Below are 20,905 nucleotides of genomic sequence, written 5' to 3' on the forward strand. Positions count from 1 at the left end.
TCTACAATGTTAATTCCGGATAGTCAAACTTAGCTTTTAAATATTAAAAGGGCTTGCCATACAGAGATGTAGGCTCAGAGAGAGGCTCACCATATTCAAACCAAAATATCTGACTTCGTGTTGTTCGGAGCTAATGACTGTCAATTAGAAAGTTGTCCGGCTCGAGGAGAACAATATGCATACCGATTTTTGTAACTGTAGATAAAACTAATCCCCCCACTTTTGACAAAAGGTGGCGCTACTGAGCCCTCACCACGCCCGTTTCTGAAACTTTGCACATGTCTACTGGCTAATAAATGTAATGTGTCTGTCAAGTTTTATGAAATTTCAAGCATGCTAAGAGTCTCAAAAGCATCAAACAAAAATATTAAAGTTCGATACGTTGCCACGGCAACAGTATCTAAGGTATCAATAATCTTTTCACAGGTCTACATCTGCCGTGTGTTTACATTATACACATAAAGTTTGAAGCAAATCGGGTAAAAATAAGAGGTTTATTTCAAAGCATTTTGAAAGTGACACACTTCCTGCTGCCAGTTGGTGGCGCTATAACTTTGACTCACAATAGTCACATCCATATGACCGGCCTCTTACAATGAACACACTGCTGAAGTTTCACCAAGATCAGTTAATGTATAAAGAAGTTATAACACACTTCCTGTTTCTCTTTTCGCGCCATAATTTCGTTTCCTCGCCACGGCAAAACCGTTCGAGATATCAAAAATCCCCTGGCAATTTTTCATCCTCAATGTCTTGACTTCATGCTGACCGAGTTTCGTGCCGTGTGTTTGAATTCTCTAGGAGGAGTATTTCAAATTCCATTGCATGCGTTTTCCAAACAACCCTAAATAGCCGACTTCCTGTTGGGCTGGGGTAAAAAGTAAGAGTATGAAGTATATATGAACCGATGAGATCTATATGTGTACCGAGTTTCATATTATTACATGCAAGCGTGTTGGATTTATGGACCAAGTGTTCAAACCCCGTTCCAGGGGGCGCTGTCGAGCCCCCCTGCCACCCCCGGGTACCAGCTTCAGCCCGGCCCTGATGGCCGCAGGTTCTGATCCATGTGGAAAGTTTCAAGAGTTTTCGAGCACGTTAAGGGCCCCAAAAGTGCCCGAATAGTCGATAGAACATTTTTTAAAAATGTATCCTAAGGAAAACAATAGGGCCTTCGCCCTTTCAGGGCTTGGGCCCTAATAAACCAGGATGGCAGAAAACGGCATTCTATTGTTTTCTTTATTTTACAAAAACAAAATGTTTTGTTTTTTATTTTGAGTGTACAGAAATAAAAATAGACCCTTTACAGTTTCGAATGATGTCTATGATGATCTGTACGACCATAAATGGTGGAGTATTTTAATTTTTTTCCGCTGATATAATGAGGGGGGGTAGTGGGCAGACGACATCATCCAGATGCGACAATCACCATAACTAGGCAGAAAAAAGAATGCAAAAACTAATCTCTGCACAAGTTTTATATGTGATTGACAGCTGGCTCACAAGCGAGGGAGGGTCTGTGTTGAAACGCGGCTGTCATTCAACAATCGTGGGAAGGGCGTGCGAGCTTGTGACGTCACAGGCTCGAACGACTCGATTTGAGGCAGGGGAAAACATATAAGGAGATTAAAACAAAAACACTGGATGGATTTTTATCATTTTATGATGTTTGTGTACAGGCACTGCCAACACACATTTCAGTACAATCAACTTGTAAAAGTGCATGTACCATTATATATATATATATATATATACATGACCCCTTTAATACACTAGTGGAGGCTGTTCTGTACCAACTACCTCAGGGGGACTAAATAACTCTAGGTGGAACAAACTGTAATTTGCACTACTGTCTGGTCAAAATAAATGAAAAGAAACCTAGCATTGGGGATTCGTTGGTTTTTGCTGTTGTACCGAACTCATATCGAACCGTGACCCCAAAACCGAGGTACGTACCGAACTGTGACTTCCTAACCCTGTAGTCTGAAACAATGCTTAAACAAGCAAGCTGGTTTTAGACTGACATGACTAGACTCAATCGCAGCTTTCATTGGCCAAGGACCGCCCCAAGATGAGGTCTGACCATTATGTAAGTCAATCAATCACAGTTAGTTTTGCACAGACCAGTGTGCATCTAATAAATGATTCATTCAAGAACATTGTTTACTTCAAAAATGGTGCCGCAAACTTCACAGACTGTTTCACATTTTGTGTGCCTCATGCATCAGACATTCACCCAACGGTCCGTAGGCATGACGTCTGAGTCTGAGACTACTTTAAGCTGGTCTTAGCTGCATTAAGATGGACTATCTCAGCTGGTACAGATAAAAAGCCACAAAACCTCTCTAAAATCAGCCAACAAACCAGCCTGACCACCAAGCCAACAGAGCAGTGCCTGATTCTTTTTTGGAGGACTCTTAAAAGCATGAAATGGACATGGATTTTCTTGGAAATGGATATTTGTCATTGTCTGCTGCCTTTTACATCTGGTTGTGGGTCCTGCGCTGGCCAAACAAGTGCCATTGAGGTAAATGAGAATGCTAACAGATAGCTATTCCTGGGTATTATAAACCTTCTTGTATTTGCTGACAGTGCCTTTAAATTCTTCACACGACAAAGACTTGGCATGACACTTTATCCCCAAGTTTTGTGATTTTAATCTTTTGAGTCGAGACTCTCGGACATCATCAATGTTTGAAGAGTTTTCTGAGTTTTGACTGATGCTTGATCATTTTTTTTAGATATGATGTTTTTCATATCCCAGCGTCTTTCTTGACTGAATGTGAAATGACATTTTGACCCTTTGTTTTATTGTTTTGCATGACATGCTCTCCATCCGGGCTGAAGTAAAATTCACTCCCTTTTTCATTAGACTGAAAGGCTTGGCAGGTAGCAATTTGGAATTGTGTGGCTTTCAGCACAAAACGTTTTTGTCTTTGCAATTCTACAGTGTCAATACGGATTTTACATTTTATTATTCGATTCCTTTCCCATAATGCAAGAGTGAGAAATAATCACTTTTAAGACACTGGACTGTGGCAGGTACAGGCTGACTGTGGAAAATTTGCAGTCCATAAAAGTTGGGAAGGCAGTGAGTATAAATGGAGAAAGAGGCATACAGTGAAACAATAGGCCATAAAACACGTTTTATAGTGTGCATGTAATATAACAAGAGCGCCTCTGTGGTATCTCGTATCTTTTCTGTTCAACAGCCATGTCCATTCTACTTTCGCAGCTTAAGGAGGCGGTAATTATTTTGGTCATGGAATCGAGCTCGCTGCTCATGACCCGTTGGTCATCACTCCAATCCGAGTTGAAAAGAGCCCAGAACTGTCTTGCTGAGCCCCGTTGAGGCCTGTATTTCTGGGGGTAATTGGGTGGATGCTGTGCACCGTGCGCAGGGTCACAGCACCCTTGGGTCCTTTCATTATCATTGAATAAATGTACTGGGAATAATCAGCTTAGCCAATGGCGGGATGGAAAATTGTAACAGCAAGTTTGAAATAGTCCTCAGTGAGAGTGTAAGGCTGTAAAAAGCTAAATGTATGGAAATTAGTGGCGCTGCTGAAAACTGACGGAGGCAACCGTTTAACCTGTCTGCATTGTTGTTTTGTATGAGGTTTGCTGGTTCGTACAGGACTGAGAGAAACACATTATGACTAAAATGCATTAAACTTGTAACATGTAAAAAGAAAATGTCATGGCTAGAAGCAATGTTGTCTTTAGCTGTGAGCAGGCTAAATGTAAATAGACAGCTAAATGCCAGTTTGCTATAAAAACACAACTAACTATTAAATCGTGCATTATTAGGAAAGTAAATATAGGCTTAATGCGATTTAAAAGGGAGAGGAAAACATGTTTTCCTGTTATTTTGGCGTAAATTCATCAGACACATGGCAGATTCCAACATGGACATGAACGGAAACCATTAACAACAGAAATTATGAAACATATTCACCAGCCAAGCAAATGCCTTTTAGTTGAATGGGAATGCTAACCGTTAATGCTAACCAATGCTTTAGGTATTTACATTTGGAATAGACATCTATGAAAAGGCGCATTTCATGTGGTCAGAAATATTAGGCTATTTAATACCACTGAATCAAGCTGAATGCATAGGTGGCACCAACAAATGTAAGGAAGCTCCCAGGTTTACAGAGTCACAAAGTTAGCGCCATGCTACCGTTCAAGCTACTGTACAGGTTTATTTGAACTCCTCTTCTGTTTCTCTTTCTTTGCAGCTGCATTTGTAGGCTATATAGGCTGTATTCCCTTGGCTGAGTAGAACACATGCAGGCTGTGTTGCATTTGTCCTAATATATCTCTCAAACCCAGAGGGGGTCAATTAGATTTTACCTTTGTTTTTCTACCTGCGACAAATTAGTCAACTCCCTTTTATCCCTGGTAGGGGCGACTGCCGTGCACCAACCCAGTGTCACCTAATCTGCTTAAATTTCCTATTTGACAGCTCCTGTGTTTCTGCTCCACCTCCCTGTGAATACCGATATCACGCAGATGCTGACTGTTTGAAATTCAAAAGGTTGAATGCCGGGTTCAGGATAATGAAGGATGCTTTCATGTTTCATCAAGCTAATGATCCTAATTTTACTTTGATTTGTAACGTTTAAAGGAGCTGTACGTAAGATTGTGGCCAAAACTAGTACTGCAATCACTGTCAAATTACTGTAGAGTGGTGTATCCCCTCCCCCTCCTCCCTGACTCGAGGTTGCCAGATCGGCTGCAGGATCCAGCAGGAACGTGACGAGCTGCAGCTGTGGTAACTAGAGCAGAGCTGGCAACCCGGATGCCGCAACACTACTGACTTCGTGATTGGTAGATAGGTGGAGGGTGGAGCATCAGACCAAAACACAACATGACAACATCAACATCAGTTGAGGGCTGCAACTGCACTTTTTAAATGACAATATCCTGGCCAGACTACTGTTGTCAGTGATATAAGTATTTGAAATGTACATGATTTCTTAATGTCTAGTGACATTTCAGGGCCATTTTATGATTAATTGAAATAAATTTCTTACATACAGCTCCTTTAAACTCCTAAATAGCTTTCATGAGGCGTAACCATCTTAAAAACTTTTAATGCATCCATCTAGGCTATTTTTGAAATAAAATATTTTTTAAGTGATTTTTCTATTAAATCTCAACTGAGCTAGGTCTCCTCATCTTCCCTTTTGTTATTAGTAATTTGCATCAGATTGGCCCTTCACATCTTTTTACTTCTTACTTTCGCTTCGCCTACTAACATGCTAATCAGATCTCTTATCCAGCTCATTAACTAGCAGGTCATTGTGTTGTATCATGTGGGTTTCTCATAAAAAAAGCCATTTTCAAAAACATCCTTTGCAATTTAAATAAAATGTACAGACATACTATTTAAATTATTATAAAATAAAACATATTTGATAAATATAGCTAAACAATAATTATTATATAGTAGAATTATGTTTTATTACATATTTTATTGTAAAACAATAATTTTGTTAAAATATCATTTCTATTAAAATACAACAAAATATAAATATAATTAGGTATTATAAATATATTTATAACATTTCATTTAAAAAAATATCATCTTGCATTATTTAATGAATGTACCAACTAAATGTCCTTTTTTTTTATCAAAAAAAAAACGTTTTCGACCAAGAGAGAAGTTGGGAATTTTATTCATTAATTACAATGTCTGTTGGGCAAAAACAATTGTTTCCTCACAATTGTGGGTATGTTCAACAAAAAGGCCCTGTTTACTGTAAACCTGGTACTAAGTTTTGGTCGATCGGATCACAAGTGGACGTCACTAAATGCAGGTGTAAGCTTGGTCTAAAAAGTTTTGAGCTTGTCCACTTTCTGCCACTTCTAGAGGTAGTTGAAAGTTGAAAACACATTGCTTTCGTAGTGTAAACGCTCGTGTGGTCAAATGCATTCGAACAGCCACAAAAGACCGCCTACTCTCCGCTACTGACCTGGTGCGTAAACATCATGGGAAGCGTGCTATTTCTCCATCGTCTCTGGGCGAGTTCGTATGTAAATTGCACATGCTTATTTTGTTCTTTAGATCGAAAGATCTGAAAAAACACAAACATTTACCCACCTATAGACCCTCCCCTCAAAGACATCAGGACAGAAGTGGGTGAAAGTGGACAAAAGAGACGGATTAAAACACCAGGTGTAAACGGGAATGTGTCTCTCTTGCAGTGGTGGAGGAAGTACTGAATCTCAGTACTTAAGTAAAAGTACAAATAACCAGAGACATATTTACTTTAGTAAAAGTAGAAGTACCACAATGACAACCCTACTTAAGTAAAAAGTAAAAAGTACCTGATTTTAAATGTACTTTAAGTATTAAAAGTAAAAGTACTTGCATAACAATTTATTCTCTTAATGTCTATATTCTAATGATTAATAAAACAGTTCATTCTAACTCATTCAACCTAATACTAATATAATGATGTTCAATATGATGGAAAAGCAGTTATATTTTAAGTTTTTGTCACCATTTCTGAACAAGCTTGCAATTAGGCAATATACACATCAAGCTTACTATATACCCTTACTATATACGGTATATATATATATATATATATATATATATATATATATATATATATATATATATATATATATATATATAAACACACATATTATGTTAAAACGCCGTATATGACGGCGTTTGGCTGTAAACACGATTCATTTATGGCGTAATTGTGAACCTCTTGGCTTGCCATACTAATCCTAACCAAACGTATAATACACACGCACCCCACATCACTATTAAACCTACCAATGCGTTTCTTATGCATGTAAAAACTAATTTTCGCGTATAAATTGCACGATAAACACACTGCGTGCTATAGAGACGCATTTAGTGTGACCGGGTTGATATATCTATGGCAATCAAACTTTACTGGTGAGACAGAAACGTGCGATGAACGGACGGTCAGGATGACGTTTTGGCAGGGGAAAAACTGATCAGAAAATTTAACGAAAATTTAACAGAACGTTGTAGAAATGTAGTGGAGTAGAAAGTATAATAATTGCTGCAAAATGTAACGAAGTAAAAGTAAAAAGTATGCACTATTGATTCTACTTAAGTAAAGTACAGATACGTGAAAAATGTACTTAAGTAAAGTAACGAAGTATTTGTACTTCGTTACATTCCACCACTGCTCTCTTGTCTACTTGTGATCCGATCGACCAAAACGCATCTTAATGCCAGACGTAAACAGGGCCAAAAGGCCAAAGTGTGTTAAATGAATGTAAATAATGGTGGAAATGTTATCTTTTTAGTTTTGTTTTGATCTCTATGTAGTAAATGTCTATACAGAAATTGACTCTGAGAAAATGATAATAAACACTCCTCTATATATAATTGCCAAAGTGTCTTGATTAACATCTGGATGTTGAACTGAATGTTCCAAAATTCTCATATTGAACACTCAAAAATCTTCCAATTACATTTGGTGATAAAAATGAGATGGCATAAATTGCATTGCCTCTAGGGAATCATGAACTTTGAAGCACTAAAGTCTCATCAGCTTCATTGCTGTAACATTTTGGGCCATTTTGATCTGATTTGAAGGTCTTATTTAGAAAGACATTATATTTTGTGATGTCTTCTGCTCAGGCTGGAGTCTCCCACACGTTCGCTTTACATGGAGGCACCTAAAGGAGTGAAAATAGAAGCCGACGCAGGGGATTTCCAAGCGACCTGTAGGAGCGATTTACGCCTGGAGTCAAAAGATGGAGAGGTAACTGTCCTTCATTCTGTACTGGGACTCCTGATGCTGTAGTTAATCTACTCTGTGTTGTGACACCTCCATCTGCTATTAATTGTCATCAAAACAAGCTCTGTACATCCATATGTCCCCTTCTCATCTTCAGAGGGAAGCAGACGCTTAGTTAAACATTCATGCTGTAATACAATATGTATGTCAGTTATCTGACTCAAATATCTGTGGTTTTATTGTACAGACTGGTAATGTGTTGATAAATGAGCTGTTGTGGTCTTTTAAGAGATACAGTTGGAATCTGTTTACGGGAATTGTAATAATTGTAATTGTTAAATGAATCAAACTAATATGCATAATGTTCTATGAAAACTAAGATAAAAGTCCAATTCCAAAGACCTACACACACAGCAAGAATGGTTTTTCCCAATTAGGGAATGATTTCAAAAGTGGAGAGAGTCATTAAGGCATGGAAAAGTCATAATTTGGGGAGAGGACAAATAACTGTAATCTACGGAGGTCCATTTTCAGCTTCAGACTAAATTAATAAAGCGGTTATGACTTTATTTGTCATAATTGCTACTTTATATCTCACAGCTGCAAAATTATTTCTCATAATTGGGACTTTAAATTTCACAGTTTGACATTATTTAAAAATTTATTTCATAATTACCTGTTTTATTTTTGTACTTTTGGAGCTGAAATGTTCTTCCACATGCCTGATACGTATGGAAGCACAATTCAAAAAATTCATTCTTGCAAATTGACAGACAATTTCAGACATAGATATTTAAAAAAAAATTTGAATGAGTAAAAATAATACTTAATTTTGTTATTTTTTGTTTCATTTTCATCATAATTCCGTAACAGTGAACATGTCTGCATGCGCCATCATAATGCACTTTAAATATCTTTATGTTTAGTTGCATAAAAATATAAATTTTTCTTGATTGCTCTCTGATATCACTATCTTTCATCATCTTTCATCATCTTTCATCATTTTAAAAACCTTTAGTGTTTGAGGAGGTTGTGCCTTGACTAAAATAACCATGCACAGATAAAATATAATTATTATTCACAATACATCCCTTTTTTCGTCATTTTATTTGCATGTATCATTCGATTTCAATTTGTATACTTCTATTTTAATTGTATCAAGTTATACATTTAATTGGCCCAGCTAATATCTGCTAACATGCCAAAGCCGTGGAGGAAAAATGTCAGAGCTTTACCAGAAACATTTTTTGAATAAATGAGCAAAGTGTCACAATTATCCATGCAAAAAAAAGAAAAAAAAAAGAATAGGAACTAATGCAGAAATGTCTAAAAGAGTGATGGGGGACATGTCCCCCATTTATAATAATTGCTACGCCCCTGGGTTTTGCCATTTGACTTGCAGATTGATAGATAAACGAGTCCCAGGGAGGTCAAGGGACCGAGCTTGAATCAGCTCTCATAGTTTCAGGTTATGCTTTCTTGACTTTCTCCCGTCTGTCGCATATTCCACTCCAGTACCCCTCAGGACTTTCATTTGTCGCTCTTTTTTTACCAGACACCTCCGCCGGCCCGACTGCCCCCTTGACAGTTCCACCACAATTAGACTGGAGGTTTGCACATTAGCCACCCCAGAGGGGGAGGGGGAGGGGGAGGGGTTTGCTCGGTAGCAGATGTCTGGGCAAGTCAGCTGAGACCCCTGCTTAAAAAGTGTTTCAGGTCATTTGACGGGAATGCTTCCTTGAGGCTGTCAGTAATGACTCCTCTTACCTTTTTATACCTTGACTAGCTCCTCTCCCAGCCTTGGTAATACATGCTTTCTCAAGGGTCCCATGAAAAATAGAAAGTGAGAAATGAGAAAGGAGCAGCTCGGGTAAAGGGCTAAAAGTGTGTCTAAGCGAGACTTACTGGAGTGCTTATGTCACTGAAACTGCTACGATTGGTTGGATGTAGGAGGTTAGAGGACTTGACTTGGATGAACAGGCTGCGAGATGGAATATTTTGTTCAATAAAATGACGGTGCTGGTCTTTTTGGGCCTACAGTTTGAGAGTTCTAAAGAGAAAAATAAACATGGAACTAATCTTTACCATTATAGAAGGCACTTTCTATGAATATGGTACATCTAACATTAAAGGACAAGTTCGGTATTTTACACTTAAAGCCCTGTTTCAAGATCGTTTCTGATTAAATAGAACGGTTAAGATTAAAATTTGGACACATGCTGCTGGCCCGAGAAATTTCGGTTTATGTGGTTGGACCCCCCACCTCCACAATGGTTGCATAGGTGCACAGTAACAATCCTTCCTAAAACGCATTAAACTTTAGTTTACAAAGACGTGGAGATAGACTCAACTATCCTCTGCCTATGGAGGATCCCTTTCCCACTCTACAGATAAAGCGTTGTTGAAAATCCGGTTCGCGTACCCCGAAGTGATAAAATAAAACAAAATTCTTTATCAAATTTATAGGCAAGACAAGTAGTTTGTTTAGGCATGGTTTGTAGGGAAATTACAAACCTGTGCACATATATTCAAATGAATACAACTATAGAATCAATTTTTAATGCGCATGTGAATGCCATCAGGTCACAGGTTCGCGTTTAAAGTCTGTTTAGAGAGAACGCCGTCGTCTTAGTGGCCCCTAAGTTAATAACAAATGATCATTTTGCTGGAAGTGAATCAATCAAAACTAACTTTAGCTGGAAATAACATTATTCAAAATCGCTATAAAGCCAAAATAATCTCTGTTACCGTAAATTGTATGTTTATCTCTGTTTATCTCTATATAAATTAGTATGTTTATCTCTATATAAATGAAGATGACTTGACTTGACTAGAAATACAGTAAAAAAATAATTTTGTGAAATATTATTACAATTTAAATTGATCAAATGTGACAGTAAAGACATTTAAAATGTTACAAAAGATTTCCATTAAAAAAAATGCTTTTCTTTTGAACTTTCTATTCATCCTAATTTTCCACAAAAAAATATTACGCAGCACAAACAGTTTTCAACATTCATAATATTAAGAATCATTATTAACAATTGAGTACCAATTATTGTTCATAATAATTGAGCAGCAAATCAGCATATCACAATGATTTCTGAAAGATCATGTGACACTGGAGTAATGAAGCTGAAAATTAAGCTTTGCGTCACGGTAATAAATGACATCTTAAGATATATTCAAATAGAAATCTGTTTTAAATTGTAAAAATATTTCACAATATTACTGTTTAACTGTATTTTGATCAAATAAATGTAGCCTTGGTGAGGACTTTGTTCAAAAACATTTTTAAAAAATCCAAACTTTTAACATTATGATAATGATATTAATTGTAGTAAAATATTTTTAAGTATTGTCATTTTATTAACAAAAGCTATCATTTTAATTAACAGTTGTTTTCTCTTTAATTGGGAAATACAAGTGTATATCTGACTATAAAACACCATAAGGTCCCAAAGTAACTTATTATTTCATTTTTATGTTGATTTAAAGGGATAGTTCACTTTGAAATTAATTTTTGGTATGTTTTAGCTTACCTCAAGGGGATCCAAGATGTAGGTGTCTTTGTTTCCGCAGTAGTTTCAATTTTGATATTTTTAGGTCAAACCGTTCTTGTCTGTCAGTCATATAATGCAGGTCTATGGTCACCTCCTCAAAGAGCATGCACAGAGAAGTCCAAATTAAACATGATTTAATGACTCGTAAATGTAAGTACACATTGATGGCCTAAGACACGAAACGAGCGGTTTGTGTGAGAAAACGAACAGTATTTATATCGTTCTTGTAAACACAGCCACGTCCAAGTGATCTGAGGGCGCGGGCGCTTCGGTCTGCGCAAGCGCCAGAAGTGATCTCTCGCGCGTGTACGTCACTCGTTGTTTACACAGAGATTTCGGAAGTGTTACCTTTCACTGTGAAGATCCCAAACATATTTAGATATACAGGAAATCGCAATGGAAGAATATTTCGATATATCAACAGACAACGTTGAATTTTTTTCACAACCATATTTAGATCACTTCCGGCGCTTTCCGGCGCTTGCGCAGACCGAAGCGCCCGCGCCCTCAGATCACTTGGACGTGGCTGTGTTTACAAGAGGTAAAAACGATATAAATACTGTTCGTTTTCTCACACAAACCGCTCGTTTCGTGTCTTAGGCCATCAATGTGTACTTACATTTACGAGTCATTAAATCATGTTTAATTTGGACTTCTCTGTGCATGCTCTTTGAGGTGGTGACCATAGACCTGCATTATATGACTGACAGACAAGAACTGTTTGACCTAAAAATATCAAAATTGAAACTACTGCGGAAACAAAGACACCTACATCTTGGATGCCCTTGAGGTAAGCTAAAACATACCAAAAATTAATTTCAAAGTGAACTATCCCTTTAAATGTTTATTGCTATAAAATAGCAAATTCATACTTTTAGACATGGCCCAAGTTTTACTAAGAGGCTTTAAAAAGTAATATTAAAACAAAGAATGTTCAATAAAGGCCCCTGAGGTTGACAATAAAGGACCTACATTGTACCTTGTTCATGGAAAGTGACATAAACCAATTGAAGGTATGTTTGTTTCAAATATCTATAATGTGAAACAATGAAATAAACTTCAGATCCTCTCCTTTCTCTCTCTTTAGATCACCTTGGATGCCAGGAAAATCAAGCTCCTACGTCTGCCGGAGGGAAAAGCCCCCTCCCCCTCTGGAACTAGACAGACTGTCTTTGAGGTGTGTGTCTGTCCCAACGGAAAACTCTTCTTATCACAAGCAGGAACTGGCTCCACTTGCCAGATCAGCAGCAACTTATGCCTCTAGATACACACAAACTCACTTCCACACACACACACTACATTACACTCATACATACAGAGGAATCGTTCCTCTTGAAGAAACCAACGTTGACAAGAACCGAAAAGGATTTCCTCAAGATTCGTGAAAATACTTTGTAAAACAATGTTTGAACCAGAAACTTTCAAGGTGATCACCAGAAAACCATTCGACACATCGTTAAAGTCGCGCATACCTTGCTTTTTCTCATTAGCGTCCTCTTTTTCAATCAGAATCAATATGTTTTGCTGAGGAAAGTACCGTGGGTGCTTTATCTTGCATACGCCACATAAATGCGACCGTTTTCTTTTGGTTTGAGGTCAAAACTATTTGTAACATCTCATTTTGTATTATTACTCAAGTCGTACATGTGGGATGCCTCTCATGATGGTGATCACCTGAACCAAAACTGTGCTTGCACTGGGATGGAACCCATGCACCCACTCTGTTCAAAAAGGAGAACAGCGCCTGTGCCTTAATACAATGCACTCGTGGCAAGAAGCACACCCCCACTGACTTTTATTTAGACAAGGAGACATGCATTTGAGTTACTTGACTTTTGCTCCCACAGATCAACTTTTTTAATTGCATTAAAAATGTTGAGAAACCCAGTGACCCCAAACTCACACGTTGTGCGCTGATTTCCACTTTAATTTGGAAAGGTGGAGAGAACATTTCTGATTTTTGTTTAAAACTCTTTTGTTTTCGGCTTGGCACGGAATGAAGAAAAGTTGAGTTTGGGAGAAACACGTTCTTGATGTGTGGATGTTTTTACTGTTTTTGTGTGTGTTAAGCCTGACTTTTGTTCTTTCTCTATAATTGAACACTAAAATGTGCTAAACAAACCAAGACACCCAAACCAAAAAGCAAAGCTGTCATGTAAAGCAAAGCTGTTGAAAATGAATTAAAAGTTCACACTTCCCAATTCCCAAGACTGAAAGAGGAATTTGCTAATTCTGATTTTGTTTTTGTACTGTACATACACTACCGTTCAGAAGTTTGGGTTGTTTGGTCCCACTTTATATTAAGGGTCTTTAACTGCTATATGTACTAATATTTAAATTAACCATTTGATACAGTGCACTTATTCTCTACATACATGTTTTGACATTGTATTTATATATATTTTTTTAAATGCCTTCATGTAGTTACATCTATAATTACACATTTGACCTTTTCCTTACACCCTTAAACCTACCCATACCACCAAACTCATCCCTAACCTTACCTGTAACCCACCTCAATAGCAGCAAAAGTGTGTTGCAATACAACATCAACACAATAAGTACACTGTAAGCACATTGAAAGTGCACATACTGTAAAATAAAGTGATAATTGTTAGGTACAGTGTACTTCCCAACGAAAATACTGAGTAATATAAGGTAACAACATGGGTTAAGGTTAGGTTTAGGGGTAGGTTCAGGGTTAGTACCTAGTTATTACCCAGTTAGTGTCATTACTACAATAAGTGCATAGTATGTATATGCGAAACAGGACGGTAAAATAAAGGGTATTACTTTATTTTAAGGTGACGTAGTTACACATTACTACATAACAGTCAATTATGCATAATTACAGGTAACTAACCCTAAACCAAACCCTAACCATTACTCAATAGTAAGTGCATGTAGTTTACTAATATTACATATTTGAGTAAGTACAATGTAACTACATCACCTTAAAATAAAGGGTTACACTTTATTTTAAGGTGTCTTAGTTACACTGTAATTATACATTCAAGTACTGATATACTTACCATAGGGATGTGATTAGGGTTTGGTTTGGTTTTGGGTTAGTTGCATGTAATTATGCTTAATTTATAGTTATTACTGTAGTAACTACATGTAACATACACAACAATGACACTGTAAAATAAAGTGTAAGCAAATAAAGTGCTACCGTAATTCTTTTTTGATGGAAGTATATGGTAGTTAAAGACAGACTAATATATAGTGTGACCTAATGTAATATAACTGTTTACAATTATTCATAATATCATACAATGCATTAGAAGATGCATTGCAAAGCATAGTGAATGCATTAAAAAAAAAACTTTTATAATGCATTATATATACAAGGTTTCAAATAAAGTGTTACCAAAAAAAAAATCTTACTGACCCTTACTGAATTTTTGAACGGTAGCATGTATACAATATAGCATACGCCATATGCCAGAATTCAAATGCAAAAGACACATTCGCTGCGTCCGAAATCGAATACTTCCCTTCTATATAGTATGCGAAAAACAGTACGGCAAACGAGTTGTATGTCCGAATTCATAGTATTCAGAATCGGAATGCAAAAGGTCCCCAGAAGACCTACTACTTCCGGAGAGATTCTGAAGTGTGCATTCGCTGGACACTTTACTATCCCATGAGGCCACTGGAGAGGATTTATGAATGGAAGTGAAGCGACGCAACTGACGCTGGAAGTTCACGTGACGGTGACAACATGACGGATGTACAGCATTACATACAGTACTACCAGCCCGTTCTCATCCCAAGGCGTCATACATGTGACGCTTTTGACATTTCGTCGAAATCTTACGCACATGGCATCCTTTAGCGTCAATATGAGACGCAGATCCCAAGGCGTCATAACCGTAACCCTACCCCAGACCTAAACCTACCCATAACAGTGCGTGTTATATTGACGCTAAAGGATGCCATGTGCGTAAGATTTCGACGAAATGTCGTATGGCGTCACCTATATGACGCCAAAGGATGAGAATGTGTTGGTACTACCCATATTCATACTATATAATACATACTTTTTTAACGGTTGCAAAGTAAGTTCAAATTCAAATGTAGTACCTACTCCGACAGTACATGATTTCGGACGCATTGATTGTTCTTAATGTAGATCTCAACTGACCCTATATGAAACACTGAATCTGTCTCTTGTATAATTACATTTCACACTCCAATGGGTTATATTCCACTGGAATATGAAGAAGAATATGTGTGATATAATTTAAGTGGTTCTCACTGTAATTCATTGCCACTTGCCCACTATATCTGAAGCAATGAGGAGTGACAGCTGTGATCATTGCGTTTAAATTAACATCCAATTAACATGCTAAATTCTATGGGTAGTGAAAGGAGACCGGAACACAGGGAACTCTGTAGGGTACAACACAGCATCACAGAAGGGCTTAATCATATTCATTCTCTTTTGATTTTTCAGGAGAATTTGAAATTTGATAGTGTGTGTGTGTGTGTGTGTGTGTGTGTGTGTGTGTGTGTGTGTGTGTGTGTGTGTGTGTGTGTGTGTGTGCTTGATTGCAATTGTAATAAACTCTTGCTTGACATTAAAAAGACGGACGCCAGTGACATAATTGGTTAGAGCAAGAACATTACGTGTACTATATGTTACGTATGTGTGATCTTTCCCCTATATTGAACGACTCAACTAAAAGCAGGACTTTAGGAAGGATACTTCTGTTGTTTGATGTGCTCATTATATTGTTTGATGCATTTTTGTGCTGAATAAAGGTTTTAATCTACAGCCATTTGAGTGTTCAGGAAAAGATATAGCATTTAGTTTCCTCTCTTCTCCCAGACGCTACTTCAGAACAACGTGTATGTACGATTTTGTACGAGGAGCACAAAATGTTTCCTATATTTTTTGATAATAAAACAACACATCAGCTCTAGCGTAACCTAGCTTTCAATGTGTGACAGCTATACTGGATGAGTCTCCCATGTATTCATTTGTGTAAATAAAATTGAGAATTTGATCAAATAAATAGCTAATATTACAAGACTAAATGCTTTCAGTTGAAGCTGGGGCTCACTTATTTTGGTTTTCTTCAAAATGGTGTGCAGAATTGTATCCTGTATTTGGTCTGTCAGACTTTTGTTGGCCACTTTGCAGAAATTCAGTGACATTAAAATTTTGTTTGACATTTTGTGATGACTGGAAACTCATTGAACTTGTCTGTAGGTTTTTTTTTTGTTTGTTTTTTGAGGTAACAATGATGAAAATCCTCGCATATTCTATGCAAAGCATACACGGTTGTTGAGAGAAATTTATTGGTGCAAAGAAATGTCAGCTGTCTATATTAAATTTATTAAACTTAATGTATACGGTTTGTATTTATGAATTGATTTGCAACCTAAACTGAACCAATAAACTTGAAAAAAGAAAAATGGATAAGGGCCAATTTCTCTTAGTTAAACACTTGTTAACTACATGACCTTAAAATAAACTGTTACTGGAATCTTTACTTGCATAAACTGGAAATATCTACAATTTACAGTATTAGCGATATAATATGTGAGATAATGTACAGTCATAATTGCAAAATAAATGATTGTCTAAATCACCTTGGTTGAGTTTATTTTGCGATAATGATCTCTGAATGGACATTATACACCCTTACATATTATTTTACGTGATACTGTCTTAGTGAATGAAGTAAAATAATTATCAGAATATTGTAAAATCATTATCTAATGTCGATAGTCCACATTCTATAACAATAGGTAACTTTGCAACTGCATGTCAACTAACTCTCTTTAGAGTATTAGTAGACTGTAAGGTTAGACTGTTAAAGTGTTACCAGTTTTTGAATTTTTACGAAGCATTTTTCATGACTCCAAGGTAATATTGGAAAATTAGCTGTGTTAGGGTGACAACTGTTAACATATTCAATGTTGAAGGCCAGCATCAATGGCAACCCAACAGAGGAAATGATTTCATGAGTGGCACTAATGGCTAGAATAGATTATGGAATAGATAGGATACCTGCTCATTATACACAGCAGCATGTCAATGACGACTCAAAGACTTGAAAAGGTAGTACAGTTCCAAAACTATTCCTAGCTCACCGAGATCCGACTGAATTACACCCATACAGATGCAGACCATGTTATACCTCAATGACTACAGGTGCCACCCACTTTTAAGAAAGTAATAATTAAGGGGACGTTTTTATCCAAAGCAAATTACAGTACATCTATTTTAGAGACGGTTTCCCTGCTGCTTTGCCTTTGCTTGTTTCTTTGCAGGGCTTAAATCGGCAACTTTCCACTTCCAAGCGTCAGACGCTACGCTATACCGCCCACATTCCATACTGTGCTGAATGTAAACTTTCAGTTTGGCTTTGAAAGTCAAAACTTTGGGGGGGGAGGGGGTTTGGAGGGGGGGGGGGGGGGGGGTAGCAATTAAAGCATCTGTAACCATGGTTGCATCAGTGAACCCCACCCGAACCTCGGCATATTCAACCGATAATTATTGTAGCCGCAATGCATTATTCATGAATATTTATCACGCATGATAGGAGGTTCTAATTGTGACTTAGACCTCACATGAATCCCATGTAGGTATTTCCAGAAGTGCATTATTATTATAATTGTCGCATGTATTGCTAAAGTCCATTGTTATTGTAACATTTATTCCATGCTTTTGCACTGACTGGCTGTTTAGAGTGAATTTCCTTTCAGGTGACTTGGATGGTTTCTTTACAGCACTTTGGCCTAATTTGTCGCTAATTAAGTAGTCCTCCACAGAAGTGACAGCCCAGTTTAAAAGTTAATTAAATGTAATGGCTCGGTCAAGTTTCTCCTGAATTGTTCGATATGCTCCTGCACATGATTACACAAAACAGCAAGTAATTATGTTTAAAGTGAATATTTGACTGTGTATGATCAAAACCACTTTGGCCAGCTCTAATACAGGAGATCGGGACAATCGGAGAAGTGATTCTGAAATATCACACAGCATGTTGTAGGGAATATGCATACTGTAGTACTGTATGTTCATATTTGATGTACTGTACATAAATTTGAAAAAAATGTCAAGTATACAACAGACCGTACTGCAAAAAATATTGTATTCCACAATGTGCTCGACCATCAGTTTCCAGTGTGATAGATTAACTGTCATCAATATAAATTCTTTATTTAATGACAATTATTTATAGTCACGCAATATCTATTATTGACTCGTGATTTGATAATTGTGTTTACATTTATTAATTTAGCAGATGCTTTTATGCAACGTGACTTGCAAGTGATGTAGTCATATACTGTATATAATACATATCAAATTTAGTTTTAGAATTAAATACATTTAGAATTATGTAAAATGTCAACTAAGGCATTGTTACACAAAATCATTTTACTGATATTTTCAGGTACATGCAGGGCCTAAAACTAACTTTTTGCCACACCTGCCAATGGACAGTGACTTAACAAAATTTACCGTCCATAAAATATTTTTTTACCAGCCATGAAACTGCAAAAACAGGCACTTATGACACCAAAATGTAAAACGCCAGTGAAAATTCACAATCTTCAGGTACACAAGTTTAATAAAGTATTCAAATCCTTATTTAAGTTACAAAAGTTATTCAGTCAAAAGCAGTGAGTTTTTTCTCAAATCTTTCGGTCTTTGTTGTTTGATTAAGATTAAGTAGGCCTACACAGATGGCAGTAATCATTTAATCATTAGGCTGCTGTCACTTTAAGAGCTAATGCTGCGTTCTAGATGAGGATGGACATGGGAATATCCCAAATTAAACGTCCCACTTCAGACCTCAGTGAGTTGTGAGTTCCAGGCAATCAGACATTACATTCACATGTTGACAACATGATGTCGCCACAACACAACAAGAGCATATCATGTGTTTGTGTCAATTATGGCAAAAACTGAATAAAAACAACATAAAATTTCTTTGAAAACAGCTGACGAAAAGCAAAAATGAAGGAAGTATTACACAAACGTAATGTCTAATGTTAAAGTTTGTTTTTACGTTTATCTTGGTGACTTCAAATGCCGTGTCTCGCTGAGGTGGGAATGTCCGACTTTGAGTAACGTTCCAGACGTTCTTTCCAAGAACAAGGTGGGAAAAATCCAAATTACGAGCTGTCTGGAACGCAGCAACATATGAGCTAGTGATACACATACGTTTTCTTTCTCAATTGTTTATGTTCACGTAAGACATAACCGACAATGTTTATGAGGAAAATATTTTGAAGAATGTTTGGGACTTTCATTGTATGGATGGACCAAATAAAAAAAAATGGATCTCATGAGAAAACACAATTTTATGAGGTTAAGAATTTCTACGAAGTGATTCATATGGAAATGTGATTTTTTTTCAGCCAAAATGAAGGTCCTCCCCAATGAATATTGTATGTACAGATTTTATGTTGCAGATGAGACAAGGTTTTACACCAAAACATAAAATAGTTACGAACTGTCATGAGAGTGTGTTGGAAAAAAGCCCTAAAAAACTTTTTTTTTTTTTGAATGACATAAAGATGAGTAAATGATGAAAGAATTTATATATATTTGATAAACTCTTTTTTAAGCAATTGTTTGATGATGTTGTAGAGCCTATTGCGTTTAAATGCATTGATTTAAGAAGTAAAATCGAGCTGAAGAACAGAACTGCAACACTGAAAGCTTAGTAAACAAATGACTCATTGCTGTCACAATGTAGCAATTAATGTCAACCCTCCGTCCTTTACCATTATTAGCTCTGTGGATGTTTTGCTCAACTCCTCCGGCTGCCATGACAGACTTTTGGAATATACTTTTAGACCGCTTTACTTGTGACATATATTAATGAAGGCTAATGCTGCTTGAATTTAAATTGTATTGGTACACTGCCTGTTCGTCCATTTAGTGTCAACACAATATTTTATTTTCAGGCAACTCATTTCCCAATGGATTTAAATGTTTGTATAATATCCACAGCCTTTCTCAAAGATGGCTTGTGAAGATAAATGGGTCTCTTGATGAAGACAGATACTGCTGCTAGTAAGATTCAAGGGATGCAGAGTTTCTTAAAGAAACTAACAGATCTTAAATGTTTTATGAAAAAAATATGTAATGTTTATATCAAGAACCATGTGGTTCTTATGGGAGATTGCCTCAAATCGATTTTTAGAAGAACTGCCAGACAACAGAAGCTTTGGACCACTGTCCATATTTTTCTTTTCATAAGTTTAAACCACACGACACTGAATAGTCATTCAAAGTTCTCAACATCCACATGAGCCACTTAGTCCTTCAGACTTCAAACAAGGCCATCCATGAGTGCTTATATATTGAGCTTTTATTTGGCTGCTTATTTCAAGTATTGTGTTTTGGCGGTTGCACACCAGAATAAGACATATTTCCTCTTCTCAATGCTACTGTTAAGGTGATGAATAATGTCATAACAGGTATTGGTTTGGTATAAGTTTCTTATGCTTGTCCAGCCCGATCTCACGGCAATTCGTACGAATTTTACGAGGTGGCTAATTCGTACTAATTCATACGACCTCACTCGTACAAATTCGTACGATTTTTGCTAATTCGTACATATTTTA

At 36.8% G+C, this 20,905-nt stretch overlaps 1 protein-coding gene across 2 annotated transcripts in view; it reads left to right on the plus strand.

Moving 5' to 3' along the window:
- Window positions 1–12,874, plus strand: part of sgcd (sarcoglycan, delta (dystrophin-associated glycoprotein)) — a 215,553-nt gene extending 202,679 nt beyond the window's left edge. For both annotated transcript variants that reach the window (XM_056262310.1, XM_056262309.1), the window contains exons 7-8: window positions 7,643–7,766; window positions 12,393–12,874. In XM_056262310.1, coding sequence (XP_056118285.1) covers window positions 7,643–7,766; window positions 12,393–12,569 — 301 coding nt within the window. In that variant the 3' untranslated portion in view covers window positions 12,570–12,874. The remainder of the gene's footprint in view (window positions 1–7,642; window positions 7,767–12,392) is intronic.
- The last annotated feature ends 8,031 nt before the right edge of the window (window positions 12,875–20,905 follow it).

This window comes from Rhinichthys klamathensis, unplaced genomic scaffold, assembly GCF_029890125.1.
Source record: "Rhinichthys klamathensis goyatoka isolate OS25496 unplaced genomic scaffold, OSU_Roscu_1.1 h1tg000191l_1, whole genome shotgun sequence".
NCBI classification, from domain to species: domain Eukaryota; kingdom Metazoa; phylum Chordata; class Actinopteri; order Cypriniformes; family Leuciscidae; genus Rhinichthys; species Rhinichthys klamathensis.